Source organism: Geotrypetes seraphini, chromosome 1, assembly GCF_902459505.1.
Source record: "Geotrypetes seraphini chromosome 1, aGeoSer1.1, whole genome shotgun sequence".
Taxonomy (NCBI): Eukaryota; Metazoa; Chordata; class Amphibia; order Gymnophiona; family Dermophiidae; genus Geotrypetes; species Geotrypetes seraphini.
The window spans coordinates 45,655,086-45,669,211 of NC_047084.1; the positions used below are offsets into that span (position 1 = coordinate 45,655,086).

Below are 14,126 nucleotides of genomic sequence, written 5' to 3' on the forward strand. Positions count from 1 at the left end.
ACGCACTTTGGAGAATCAGGGCCTCAGTGTCTCCTGTCAAATGTATACAGCAAAACCAATACATGTAAATTCAATAGAAAATGGGCAAGAAGATTTCCCAATGAGCATCACTAAGCGATGTAAGTTACAATAACGTGGAGATTTACACTGAGGCCCTGTATGTCAACGATCCAAATCACAATAAGATTGGACAGGACTCCATATTCTGTAGAATGAACTAATGGAATGGTGTTTGTCAGCAATAACGCCTTTGTATTTTATAGTTATGCAGGCAGTATTCCACCATAGAGTAAATTCAACTTTGGATAGATTCTTCCAGCAAGGCAAAATATTTTTTATAGACAAGAACAATAAGATATTAAGCAGGCGAGCATTAGGTTCAGGCATAAATTGTGTAAGTTGAAACTGCAAGGGAACTCACTTATCCAAGGTGACAACTATTAACAAACACTTTCACTAATCACCTTGCTTCTTTATATAGAACATTATTAACTTAGATCAACAAGTAGCTGATGTTGTGTAAGCCCATGTTGTCCCAGAATGATAATTTTAAGGTGCAAAAGTTCATGAATGTTTAAGATGGTGGATATAGTATTTCAAACTTTGTTCCAATATATCTTAAGATTTGGGCAATGAAATATCATGTGAGGCAGTGTACTTACGAATTTTCCACAAGAGCAGCATAGATTGGAGCCTTTATTGGAAAATTTGGTGAGTTTCTGTGGAGTCCAATGAGATCTATGCAATAGAGAGTATATTGATTGAAGGACTGACGCCAATCGAGTAGATTTAAATACCCTAGTCCACACTTTTTGCCACAGCTTGTCATCAGCAATAATTTCTATATCCGGGTGCCTTGCACTCAACAATTGTGAAATGGATGTGGAATAAGCAAGCCCGAGAGCTAGTCTCGACGGGCGACCCTAACGCGGGGCTGGGTGGCCCGCTGAGTCGCTCGTCGGGTCAGTTAGTGGTGAGGTAGTCGGGTTAGGCAGGGAATGAGAGAGCGGGGGGGGGGGGGGGGGCGGTCCGTGGTCGCGCGATCTCTTCCCTTCCTCTCCTCGGGGCGTCGCAGCCGAAGGGGATTGTGGGTGGGAGGGGTTATAAGGGGAGCACGCTCGGAGGACTTAAACGGTTTGGTCCTCCGAGTCAGCGTGCAGCTCACCTCGTGTCGGGTTTTGTTGGGGAGCACGCAGCCTGCGGATTCGGGTAGAGAGGATTCCTCGGGTGCGTGGTAGTATCCTGATCGCATGATGCAGCGCCAGCCTTCAGTTTCAGCCGCGGACCAAGCCGAGTTGTCCCTGCTGGCGGGGGACTCTTTTGATGAAGGAGAATTAGCCCCGGTGAGTGTGGCTGAGGGTGTGGGTAGGGCCTTGCCTCCCAGGCGGTCCCGTTCGGCAGCGCGAACGGCGATCGCGCTGGAAGTAGCGGGGGAAGTGCCAGCGGTTCAGAATTGCACGGGTTCGACCCGCAGGGGCAGGGGCCAACTTCCGGGGTCGCGCCCACGTGGCAGGGCCCCGGCAGGGAGAGGGGCGGTTGTAGCTGTGCCGGCTGTGGCTTCGGAGCCCCGGGGGGTGACTCAGGGGGCTGGGGATGTATTTGCTGCTCCAAGGGAGGACCGGCCCGGTTTGGGGACTTCACATTTAATGGGGAGCGTGAGCACTGCTAGCGGGTTGCCGGGGGATTCCGTTCTTCCTTCTACCTCAGGGGCCGCTAGTGGTCCGCAGGTAGGTATGACAGGTGGTTGGTCTCCGTGGGGTATGTGGGGTTCTCCATGGGCGATGGGCCCGTGGGCTACGTTCCCCCCTTCTTTTCCGGCGGTGGGTCCTCCGTCGCCTTGGGGAACGGGTTTTCTGGGAGGTGTTAGAGGGGGTGAGTTCCCTGGTGGGGCTGCTATTTCTGCGGGGCTAACTTACCCTCCTGCTGTTCAGGTTGCTGGCCCCTGTCCGGATTTCTCCCCACAGGATGTCGCCGCGGGATGTGATGCTACGGCCGGACCTTCTGCTGCTGGACCGGTTCCCGAGGGATCTACTGGAGCCGTGCGGATGAACGTGGAGGCTGCTGCTCGGACTACTCAGCATCCTGCTATGGTGGTAGCTGCGGAAGGCGCCGCTTCGGAAGCTGTGGATGGCGGATGCGGACCGGGAACAGAACGGACTACGGGTAACAAGGCCCTAGGGGCTGGGGCAGATAACCGGGGTAAGCGGGGGAGGAAGAAGGGTAAGGGTAAGAAGCGCCGTAGGGGCAGGGATTCTTCCTCGTCCTCTTCCTCTTCATTAACATCCTCTTCCTCTTCTTCCTTGTCTTCCTCTTCGGGGTCCCAGAGGCGGGTAACGAGTGCGGGTCCTGCGCAGGAGGGTGGCGATAGGGGGGCGCCTGCCCTGGTAGCGTTGTCGGAATTGTGGGAGAAGGTCCCGCGGTCCTTGCGTCGAAAAATTAGGAAGCGGACCTGTGTGGACGTCTTCGCGCTTATGGAAGGCCGGGTTCGCGGTAGGAAGAAGAAGGGCAAGAAGGAGGGTGAAAAACCCAAGGTGGGTGCAGTTTCGCGCAATATTGTTAATTGGACGCGCGCCTTTTTGCGGTTGGCCAGTGTCTGGGGGAGAGAGAGACCTCAGGATTATGGCCTTCTCTTGGCATACGCGGACTCCGTATTGGATGCATACCAGCGCTTCGGGGGCTGGGCGTGGTTAAATTACGACGAAGCGTTCCGTGATAAGATGGAGGAGAATCGGCACATGTCCTGGGGCACACAGGACATCAATCTCTGGCTCACCCATATGGCGAAGCCGGGAAGCTCGGGTCCTGGGACTTCGGGCAAACAGGTTCCGCTAACGACGGTCGGAGGTCGTTCCTTTCGTCCGCCCGGAAGTGCGGGCGCTGGGGGAGGTCCGGGCCTCTGCTGGCTGTTTAATAAATCAGCCTGCTCTTTTACCGATTGCCGTTTTCGACACGCTTGTTCCCTGTGCGGACAGGGACATCCGGCTACCAAGTGCCCCAAGAAGGGAGTCGGCTTGCCTCCGCCCACGACAAAATGAGTTGGAGTCCCGTGGCTTGCCCACTCCGGTTATGGTGGGTGCCATGCGTCCGTGGCTGGTTCAGTATCGGGATTTGAGGGCTGCGGACGTTCTGCTGAGGGGGTTTAGCGAGGGATTTGTGATACCGTGTGTTTTGCCTTTAGTTAATGTTCAGGCTTCCAACGCTTCCTCCGTGTGTCACCTTCGTGGAGAGGTTCGCCGGAAATTGACGGAGGAAATCGAGTTGGGTCGGGTAGCGGGGCCTTTCCACGCTCGACCGTTTCCGGTTATGGTGCTGTCTCCTCTAGCTATTATTCCGAAAAAGGAGCCGGGAAAATATCGCTTAATTCACAACTTGTCCAGGCCGGCCGGGCTTTCGGTGAACGACGGTATTCCGCGTGATATCTGCTCTGTACGTTACGCGTCCTTTGACAGTGCCCTCGGTCTCATTCGTCGGGTTGGTCCTTCGGCTCTGTTGGCTAAGGTGGACATTGAATCGGCTTTTCGGTTGTTGCCGGTTCATCCGTCCTCGTACCCTTTGTTGGGCTTTAAGTTTGAGGGTGCCTTTTATTTTGATAGATGCCTTCCGATGGGGTGCTCCGTTTCCTGTGCCTTTTTTGAATTGTTCAGTTCCTTTTTGCACTGGGTCACAGTACGGCGCGTGGGAAGGGACTCGGTAGTGCACTATTTGGATGATTTTCTTTTTGTAGGGGGAGCGGCTTCCGATGAATGCTTGCTGTTGAAAACTACTTTCGAGACCATGGCTGCTGAATTTGGTGTTCCGTTGTCGGTTGAGAAGTCTGAGGGTCCGTCCACGTGTCTCACGTTCCTGGGTATAGAGATCGACACTACAGCAATGGTTACCCGGCTTCCACAGAGCAAGGTGCGGCAGTTGTTGGATTTGATATCGCTAGTAGGGGGTGCTAGTAAGCCTACTTTGCGATTGGTGCAGTCCCTATTGGGGTCTCTGAATTTTGCTTGTCGGGTGTTACCGATGGGTCGCCCCTTCTCCCGGCGCTTGGCGGCATCGACTGCGGGTGTTCGTGATCGCAGACACTTTGTACGGCTTTCGGCGGGGATTCGGGCCGATTTGCGGATGTGGTCGTTGTTTCTTGAGTGTTTTAACGGTTCGCTTCCCATTCAACAGCTGGAAGTTTCTAATTTGGATCTCGAACTGCAATCCGATGCAGCGGGTGGTGTGGGTTTCGGTCTTTACTTCCAGGGCGATTGGTGCGCGGCGGCTTGGCCCGAGGCTTGGCGGCTGGCGGGAATTACCCGTAATGTCACTCTGCTGGAGCTTTTTCCGTTGTTGGTGGCTTGTGAGTTGTGGCCGGACCGGTTGCGAAACAGGCGGGTAGTATTTTGGTGTGACAATATGGGGGTCGTGGAAGTTGTCAACAGGCAGTCAGCTAAATGTTTGCAGATAACCGCGTTGATGCGCGAGCTAGTCGTGCGTTGTTTGCGGCTTAACCTGTTCATTCGGGCGCGGCATGTTCCTGGGGTGCATAACAGCCTGGCTGATGCTCTTTCTCGTTTTCGCTTTTTGCAGTTTCGACAGCTGGCTCCGGAGGCACAGCAGGAGGGATTGCGGATGCCAGAACATTTATGGGGCCTGGTGGGGATCGGATCTGGTTCTTCTTGCAACGCTCGGTAGCTCCATCTACGTGGGTCCGGTACAACAGGGGCTTTGTAATGGTATCTGGTTTTCTGCGGTCACGGGGTTGGGCCCCGGGTCCTGTGTCGGAGATCCAGCTGGCAGACTTCTTGGCATCGTCACAGCATCAGGGCTGCTCTCGAGGCGCGGCTGCGGGTCATCTCGCGGGCTTCGCATTCTTTTGCAGGGCCTTTGGGTGGCCTTGCCCTAGGTTTCTGCCTCGTCGGATGCTGGCGGCTTGGGGCAGGATGGCTCCGCGAGTGCCTGACTCTCGTCGGCCTATTACCCATGATCTGTTGGTTGATCTCGTCAATGCGTTGCCCCAAGTGACGAGGTCGGGTTTTGAGGCCTGCTTGTTTCGGGCTGCGTTCTCCTTATCCTTTTTTGGAGCGCTACGGGTGGGTGAGTTGCTGGTACACCCGTAGGATGTACGGGGACTGCGTGGCCTGCTGCGCAGCCATGTGTGTATCTCCGGTCCCACGTTATGAGTGTTCATTGCTCGGTCTAAGGCGGATCAGCTGGGCAGGGGGCGTACGTTGATTTTACATCAAGTGGAGGGTAGTACGTCATGCCCCGTCCGCTCGCTGGCTGCCTATATGGCGATCCGCCCTTCCTCGGCCTCGGTGTTGCTGGTGCACGAAGATGGTGCTCTCCTATCACGTTATCAGTTCCTGGCGGTGTTGCGTTTGGCTTTGGGTGTGTGTGGTGAGGACCCGGCCAGTTACGGAACCCACTCATTTCGCATTGGGGCGGCTACAAGCGCGTTCGCGGCAGGTGTTCCAGCCGAGGCCATTCGGCAGCTGGGTAGGTGGTCTTCGAACGCCTATCGTGGCTATATTCGCCCGTCAGGTGCTACTCGTCATGATTTGCGGGGTGAATGAGACTAGCGGGTGGCTGGAGTGGGCTGGTAGTCGGGACGGTGATCTTATTGTAGGGGGTGGGGTAAAGGTGGGGGGGGGGGAGCCTCAGCATGATCCTCTTTTACTAACGATAGATGTTTAGTGGTCGATACCTTACTTCCGGGGGTTTGTTTTGCAGGTGCTGTGCAGCGGGTCTTATCGGTTTGGATTTTCGGGCATTCCTTCATCCACTGGGCCGGGGAGCGTGCATCGGTCCGGCCCGGCGGTCGACATTTGGGTCTCGGGCACCGCGGCGTCTTTGTCTCCTGGTGGGGACAGAGGGGCATGCGCTGGCACCAGTTGCTCCCACTGCTGAACGATATTCGGCGGCGTCCTCGGCGTCCAGACCTGTTGATTCTACACCTAGGGGGCAATGATGTTGATGCACTTAGTGGCAAGCATCTTATTGACTCGGTCATTAGGGATTTGGGAGTTGTTCAGGGCTGGTTTCCCGGGGCGCGGGTGGTCTGGTCCGATATCATTCCTCGGCCCAGCCGCTTGGCGTCTTGGCGATGGACCCGAGGGCTTGTTAAGGTTAACAGGCAGGTAGGTCGATGGGTGGAGTCACGGGGAGGTATTCAAGTTAGACACGACTGGGTGGATGTGGCTTGCGGGGGGTTGTTTTATAGGGATCGGGTCCATCTGTCCGATATAGGTTGGGATTTGTTATTAGATGACTTTGCCTCCTGTTGTGAGCGAGTGTTGGTCTCCTAGCCGCAGCTCCGTGCCTTGTGGGTGGGGCCTGTAACTGGTTACAGGCCTGTGGCGGTATCCCGAGCTACTGGCTACTGGGGCTCATCAAGGGATGAGCGGTGGGCCGGCTGGGAGCCGTGCCTGGTGGGTCGGTTGACCCTGGATAATGGGGCATGTGTGGGACATGCCACCCCTCAGACCCTAGCTTGGATGGCGGGGTCGGGGGCCAATTACTTAGGAGGGTAGCTCGGGATCAGGTAACAATGGTGATACCATTGTTAGGGGGGTTTTTGTTAATGTTTTGGTTTTGCTGTTAACTTATGTATATTTAATTATGTTGCATTTCTTGAATATGTTATTATTCAATAAACAGGGCTGCGGCCAGGCGTTTACCAACCAAGGTGTGTTTTGTCTTCTTGGGATAGGTAAGAGGTATACAGGGACGGGGGAGGGGTGTCGAGTAACAGGAAGCGGGCCACTACAGGTACCGCTGTTATAAGCAAGCCCGAGAGCTAGTCTCGACGGGCGACCCTAACGCGGGGCTGGGTGGCCCGCTGAGTCGCTCGTCGGGTCAGTTAGTGGTGAGGTAGTCGGGTTAGGCAGGGAATGAGAGAGCGGGGGAGGGGGGGCGGTCCGTGGTCGCGCGATCTCTTCCCTTCCTCTCCTCGGGGCGTCGCAGCCGAAGGGGATTGTGGGTGGGAGGGGTTATAAGGGGAGCACGCTCGGAGGACTTAAACGGTTTGGTCCTCCGAGTCAGCATTCCCACCCGCCCGCCCTTTAGGCTTTGGGGGTGCCTGGGATTGGATGGGGTTGCGGTATCCCGAGCTACTGGCTACTGGGGCTCATCAAGGGATGAGCGGTGGGCCGGCTGGGAGCCGTGCCTGGTGGGTCGGTTGACCCTGGATAATGGGGCATGTGTGGGACATGCCACCCCTCAGACCCTAGCTTGGATGGCGGGGTCGGGGGCCAATTACTTAGGAGGGTAGCTCGGGATCAGGTAACAATGGTGATACCATTGTTAGGGGGGTTTTTGTTAATGTTTTGGTTTTGCTGTTAACTTATGTATATTTAATTATGTTGCATTTCTTGAATATGTTATTATTCAATAAACAGGGCTGCGGCCAGGCGTTTACCAACCAAGGTGTGTTTTGTCTTCTTGGGATAGGTAAGAGGTATACAGGGACGGGGGAGGGGTGTCGAGTAACAGGAAGCGGGCCACTACAGGTACCGCTGTTAGAGGTTTGTCTCAATAATGCATACCATTTGGAGGCTTCACCTTTAAGTGGAGCTATCGTGATAATATATTGAAGGAGATCAGGTGTGGATTTTAACTCTAGAAGGTCCAGGATTGAAGCAGAAACACAGTGTTTCAATTGGAGCCAGTTGTTATATTGATTGGCTGGTAAACAAAATTTATCACAAACCTCTTCAAAAAACAGCCAGCTGTTATTATTAAAAAGATTGTCCATATATCACATTTTTGCCATGTAGGCCAATTCAGAGCAGTGTTTTTGATTTTAATGATATTATTCCATAAAGAAATAAGAGTGGAGTTCTTCCATTTGACCTTCATCACACTATCAAATTGCAAGAGTACCTTATAGGTTGAATGGAATATATGATTATACTGTTTTAAAAGAGAAGATATTGACAGAATAAGAGATATATTATTGATACCATGTATAACTTTTTCCAGTGACAACCATGGAGGTGGGTCAGATTAGAGAATGACACAGGGAAAAATTTGTCCCCGTCACCAGCCCGTGACCACCAACCCTGTCCCGGTGACAACTGTTCCCACCCCGTCCCCATCGCTGCAACCACTGTCCTCACAGCATCCATACAAGCCTCAGTACAGCAATATTTAGCTTATTCCTTTCTTATAAATCAAAGTTCTGGCTGCTGAACTAGAGAAAGAGATGTACAGCTGGCAGGGCTTTGTTTATAAATTTTTATCAACCACAACTAATATACTACGGTACTTTATCCTAAAGCAAAAAAAAATATATATATATATATATATTTTTAATAAATAGAAATTTTTTTTCTACATTTGTTTGGTTTCTGTTTTCCTCATCTTCTCCTCATTCATTTCCCTTCATCCACTGTCTGCCTTCTCTGTCTCTTCCATATGCTGTGTTACTTTGCCTCTACCTTCCATCTCTCCCCCCCCCCCAATTGGTGTGGCACCCATCTTCTTCCCTCCGCTCCTCCCTTTTTCTTTTAGTGTCTTTTCCTCTCCACCCCACCTTCCTTCCCTGTCTCCCTTCCCCAGTTCCCTTCAGCATCTATTCCTCTGCACCCCACCTTCCCCAGTTCCCTTCAGCATCTGTTCCTCTCCACCCTACCTTCCCCAGTTCCCTTCAGCGTCTGTACCTCCCCCTCCTCCAGTCCATCCTCGCTATTCCAGTTCTCAACAGCTGTAGCCACCTTCTCCCAACCTGCACACTTCCTGCCTCTTAACTTCAGCCATGCAAGCTAGCACCTAAGGCCACTCTTCTCTGGAGCTGGCATGTCGGTTGCCTCTTCATTCTGGTCCACATGCATTGGCGCTCACTGCAGCACCTCTCCCAGGCAAGCGGGCAGCAACCTCTGCTGATTTGTCTGAGCAGACTATCCCCACCTTTCCTCCCTTTCTCCCTCCCTGCCCCTTACCTTTGCGGCAGGCAATTTCTAAATTTCCTTCCTATGAGCAGCCGGAGCGTTGAAGTCGCATGTGGCTGCAGGAAAGGTTGTCTCTGATAAAAATTCCAGTTGTGTAAAAGATGACCTTTACGGCAGCCACATGCGACTTCAACACTCCAGCTGCTCGTAGGAAGGAAATTTAGAAATTGCCTGCCACGAATGTAAGGGTCAGGGAGGGGAAAAGGGAGATGCTCAGATGGGGCAGCGGCGATTGGGCAGCGATCAGTAAGGAGGGAGGAAGGGAGATGCTTGGACGGGGCAGCGATCAGGTGGCGGTAGTGGCGATCAGTGAGGAGGGAGGGAGAGTGATCAGAGACCATGCACGTTCCCTCCCTTAACTGCAGAGAGAAGGCCGTTCACCGCTCCAAGCGGTGAATGGCCTTGTCCCTGTAGCCACAGTGAACACTGTTTCTCCCCCCCCACACACACCATTTTGGCGGGTTACCCGCGATCACCCGTGACTTACCAAGGGTAACAGCCACCATGTCATTCTCAGATATATTCTCATTAAGAATCCACAAGGATCCTTGGCCCATCATAAAAGCTTGATGGTATTTCAAAAAATCTGGGAAGTTGACTCTTCCGTTTGACATAGCATTTTTGAGTTTGTATATTGCAATCCGTGGATTAGAGAATGACACGGTGAAAAAATTGGTCCCCGTCACCGCCCCGTCCCCGTCTCACCATCCCCGTCACCGCCCCGTCCCCGTCTCACCAACCCCGTCACCGCCCCGTCCCCGTCTCACCATCCTCTTCACCGCCCCGTCACCGCCACTGCCACCCCATTCACCGCCCCGTCACCGCCACTGCAATCCCATTCACTTTTCTTTATTTACGTATAAAGGAAACATTCTTTAAAACTTTAAAACTTAGTTAAATATTAGTTAATAACTATACAAAAACAAAACACGCAGAGAAAAAATTAATTAATAAAAATTCTCAAAACTGACACATTTTGATCACTAAATTTAAAATAGTTATTTTTCATACAGTTTTTCAATCACTAATCTTCCACCACCCCTGGGGCTAGCAATGCAAAAACAAACACGACATGTACTTTAAATGCTGCCGTGATTAGCATAGTGACCGCGGCTACGGCTGCAAGTCTCCCCTCCCCCCAGCGATCACGGCAGGAGGGCACCCAACCCCTCCTGTAGACCCCCCCAACGGCCCTCCCGACAATCGCAGCAGAAGGGTACCCAACCCCTCCTGCCGGTCCTCCCAATGGCCTCCCCTAAGATCGCCGGCAGGAGGGTACCCAACCCCTCCTGCTGGACCCCCCCCCAACGAACCCTCCCACCCCGGAACCCCCTTAGTCTTACTTTTCAAGTTGGACCGGACAGCTCCTCGCTCGTCTGGCCAGCAGGCCTGCCTCCGTCCAAATGAGGCGGGCCCGCCCCTACCCTGCCCAACCCACAGGATCCTAGGGCCTGATTGGTCTAGGCACCTAAAGCCACTCCCGCTATAGGAGGGGCCTTAGGTGCTTGGGCCAATCAGGCCCTAGGATCCTGTGGGTTAGGCAGGGGAGGGGAGGGGCGGGCCCGCCTCATTTGGACGGAGGCAGGCCTGCTGGCCAGATGAGCGAGGAGCTGTCCGGTCCAACTTGAAAAGTAAGACTAAGGGGGTTCCGGGGTGGGAGGGTTCGTTGGGGGGGGGTCCAGCAGGAGGGGTTGGGTACCCTCCTGCCGGCGATCTTAGGGGAGGCCATTGGGAGGCAGGGGAGGGGAGGGGAGGGGCGGGCCCGCCTCATTTGGACGGAGGCAGGCCTGCTGGCCAGACGAGCGAGGAGCTGTCCGGTCCAACTTGAAAAGTAAGACTAAGGGGGTTCCGGGGTGGGAGGGTTCGTTGGGGGGGGGTCCAGCAGGAGGGGTTGGGTACCCTCCTGCCGGCGATCTTAGGGGAGGCCATTGGGAGGACCGGCAGGAGGGGTTGGGTACCCTTCTGCTGCGATTGGCAGGAAGGGTTGAAATGACAAATGAGGAGCACGGTGAAATAGCGGTTCCTAGAAGGGGGTACATTGGCCCGCGGGGACAAACCTGTTCACCGTTTCCGCGGTCGGTGAATGGCCTTGTCCCCGTCACCGCAGCGACTGCTATTTTTCTTCCCCGTTTTCGGCGGTGACCCGCGGCTTAAATGCGGTGGCCGCGGGTAAACCGTCACCGTGTCATTCTCTACCGTGGATGTCTGTTTTTCCACATAAATTTGCATATGTTTTTTTTCCCCAAGTCATTGTGTAGTAGGTAGGATAACATACTAAGTACATAATTGATTTTAGGCTGTATCATCGTTTTAATCATTGCCAGGCACCCCCACCAGGTGATTTTTAGTGGTGACCATCTATGTGTTAAGTCATTAATTATAGATAGCAGGTATTCCACATTTAGTTTTTCGGTATCCTTCAGAGTAGGACCTATAAAGAGGCCTAGGTATTTCAATTTGTTGACACTCCAAGCAAATCCAAAGGAGTTGATGTTTTGTTTATCATCATTGTGGTTCAGTGGCATTAATTCTGATTTGGTCATGTTTAATTTGTAGCCAGAAACCCACGCATAGGACTCAATTTCCTTAACGCCTTGAGGGATGGAATCTGGTATTATATAAAGCATAACGTCATCTGCATATGCAGATAGTTTGATTTCACTATCACCTAGTTTAAAACCATGAATGTTTGAATTTGCTCTTATAGCTCTCTGTACCTTTTCTAATTCCACTATATCTTTTTGATTCTTGCTCCAGCCCCAAATGAGGAAGGACGCTTAAGGAGAAGCTCTTTTATGAACCCTTGAAAAAGCCCTTATGGGCGAAACGGGTCCCGTCAGGGCATGCTAGAGACACTGCATTAAAAGGATAAGTAAAAAACAATGCTGTTGTTTTTGAAAAGGAATAGTAAGAAATACAGCAACAGACAAGCAAGCTGCATGTAAAGAGGAGGCAATTAGATGAGCCAAAGCTGGATCATTGGCTTTGTTAGCTCTCTTGCCATCTTATCATTGATCCCAAATAAGTGAGGGTTGTGATTGCTTTGGTTGAACCCCAGTAATTACCCTTCTCCATTGAGAATATTGACCATTAAACTCACTCTCTTTTCTGTCTTTCAACCAGTTCTTAATCCATAAAAGGACATAACCTCCTATCCCATGACTTTCTAATTCCCTCAGAAGTCTTTCATGAGGTATTTTTGAAAATCCAAATACACAATATCAGCCGATTCACTGTTATCTACATGTTAATTCACCCCTTCAAAGAAATGCAGTAGATTGGTGAGCAAGATTTCCCTTGACTATAAACCATGTTGGCTTTATCACATTAATCCATGCTTATGTATATATTCTGTCATCCCTCCCCTCCCCCTTTTTACAAAACTGCGGAAGCATTTTTTTAGCACAGGCCAGTGTACTGAATGCTCTGCGCTGCTCCCGATGCTCATAGGAACTCTATTAATGTTGGGAGTAGCGCAGAGCATTCAGCATGCCTGCCTGCACTAAAAACTGCTTCCGTGGTTTTATAAAAGAGGGGATATGTTCTTTATAATAGTCTCTATCATTTTGCCCTGCACCAACGTCAGACTCACCGGTCTATAATTTCCCCCTTCCATACTGTAAATACTGCAAACCTAAATAGGTAAAATAGCATCATTCTGAAATCACAATGTACATATGCCACTGACATGCAAAACCATTTTAAAATTGTCTCTCTATCCCTAAAAATAGAAGTGAATTCTAAAAGGCACTGCATGGGGGAGAGGGAGATTAGATGATCAAAAGGTTACAGACACTATAATTTTGTGTCTCTGAAGGACTTAGGGCTACTTTTACTAAGCTGAGATAGCAGTTTTAGCGCATGCTTAGCGCACGCACAATTGCCGTGCGCGCTAGACACTAACACCAGCATTGAGCTGGCGTTAGTTCTAGCCACGTAGTGCGGGTTTAGTGCGTGCTAAAATTCTGCGCACGCTAAAAACGCTATTGCAGCTTAGTAAAAGGAGCCCTTAGAGATCTGGACTTTCTAACACATTGTTTCAAAGCTGCTAAATGTGACAGTATTCTTGATTTTTATAAAATTTGGTTTCAGTATAATACCTATCTTGAGTTGATTTTCTTTTTTTGTTCTCTTTCTTCCTCCCTACTGGTGTCAGTGTGTTTATATTAATTTATGATGCCCAGGCTATATTTTCACAGACCTGTTATATTTCTGTTCCATGTTTGCATTGAATGTATAAAATTTTTAAAAAAATACATTAGACCATAAAAATATAATAATGAGAGAGGCGAAAGCAGATCTATGGTAGGTTATCTTGGCTGTGCTTATCAACTCTTCCACACCGAGCATTCCAGGTGCATCTGGGAATGACTAGTAGGTGAGGATTAATGAGAACAAATATTTGGCAGTTTGATTTAATTATCACATGTTGGAGATGGCTTGGGACATGGTAAGGGATGAGGCAGAAGGTTTGGTTGAGATTTGATACACGACCTCAATTCAGTTCTGAAAGTGATTTACAATAACAACCTGTGGCAAAGAATCAGCTGACAGGTGCTACAGTAGGTAAAGAAGGTCTGGTGTACAAGCAACACAAGATGAGACAAAGGAATCAGCTAACAGGAAATAGGAGAGTCTAAAACAGAGCAAATATAGGAATCAGATGGACAGAAGCCAGGGGCATAGGGATCCTTTGGCAAGGTTTTAACACCTATTCATCCAGTACTGAACAGCACTCCTAGCAACTTAGCAAGTCCCAAAGTTGTTGGGGAAGTGAGGATGGAGCCAAGAAGCTTATTAAATGGTCATAATTATGCAAGTAGCGAGGTAACTGTTTCAGGGTGCTGAAACTGTGTGTCCAAAAACAGTAAATGCTGGCTTTAACTTGTATATTCTTTTAAAACATAGTTAACAGGTTCAGTAGCAAAAATATGGATGGCAATCACATGGCATCAATAAAGATCACTGACCATAACAATAAAAAGGTAAAAGAAAGTTTGTGTTTGTATAATAGTTAGAGTAGGGGGAATTTGGGGAAGGATTGGATTTTGCAGGCAATATTGATTACAATTCATTTACTCAGTATATGAGTGGTCTTGGAAAGGCACAATGAAAGTTGTGGATCAGGTCCTAGTGCAAAATGTGTGTACTCAGATGTCATTAGAAAGCAACACTGGCCTAGTGGTAGACAGTCAGATTAGT

At 50.7% G+C, this 14,126-nt stretch overlaps 1 protein-coding gene across 1 annotated transcript in view; it reads left to right on the plus strand.

Moving 5' to 3' along the window:
- LOC117354000 (cAMP-specific 3',5'-cyclic phosphodiesterase 4D-like) overlaps positions 1-11,709 on the plus strand; it is a 661,316-nt gene extending 649,607 nt beyond the window's left edge. Inside the window, exon 4 of the mRNA XM_033930703.1 lies at positions 11,682-11,709. Coding sequence (XP_033786594.1) covers positions 11,682-11,691 — 10 coding nt within the window. The 3' untranslated portion in view covers positions 11,692-11,709. The remainder of the gene's footprint in view (positions 1-11,681) is intronic.
- Positions 11,710-14,126: the final 2,417 nt, after the last annotated feature.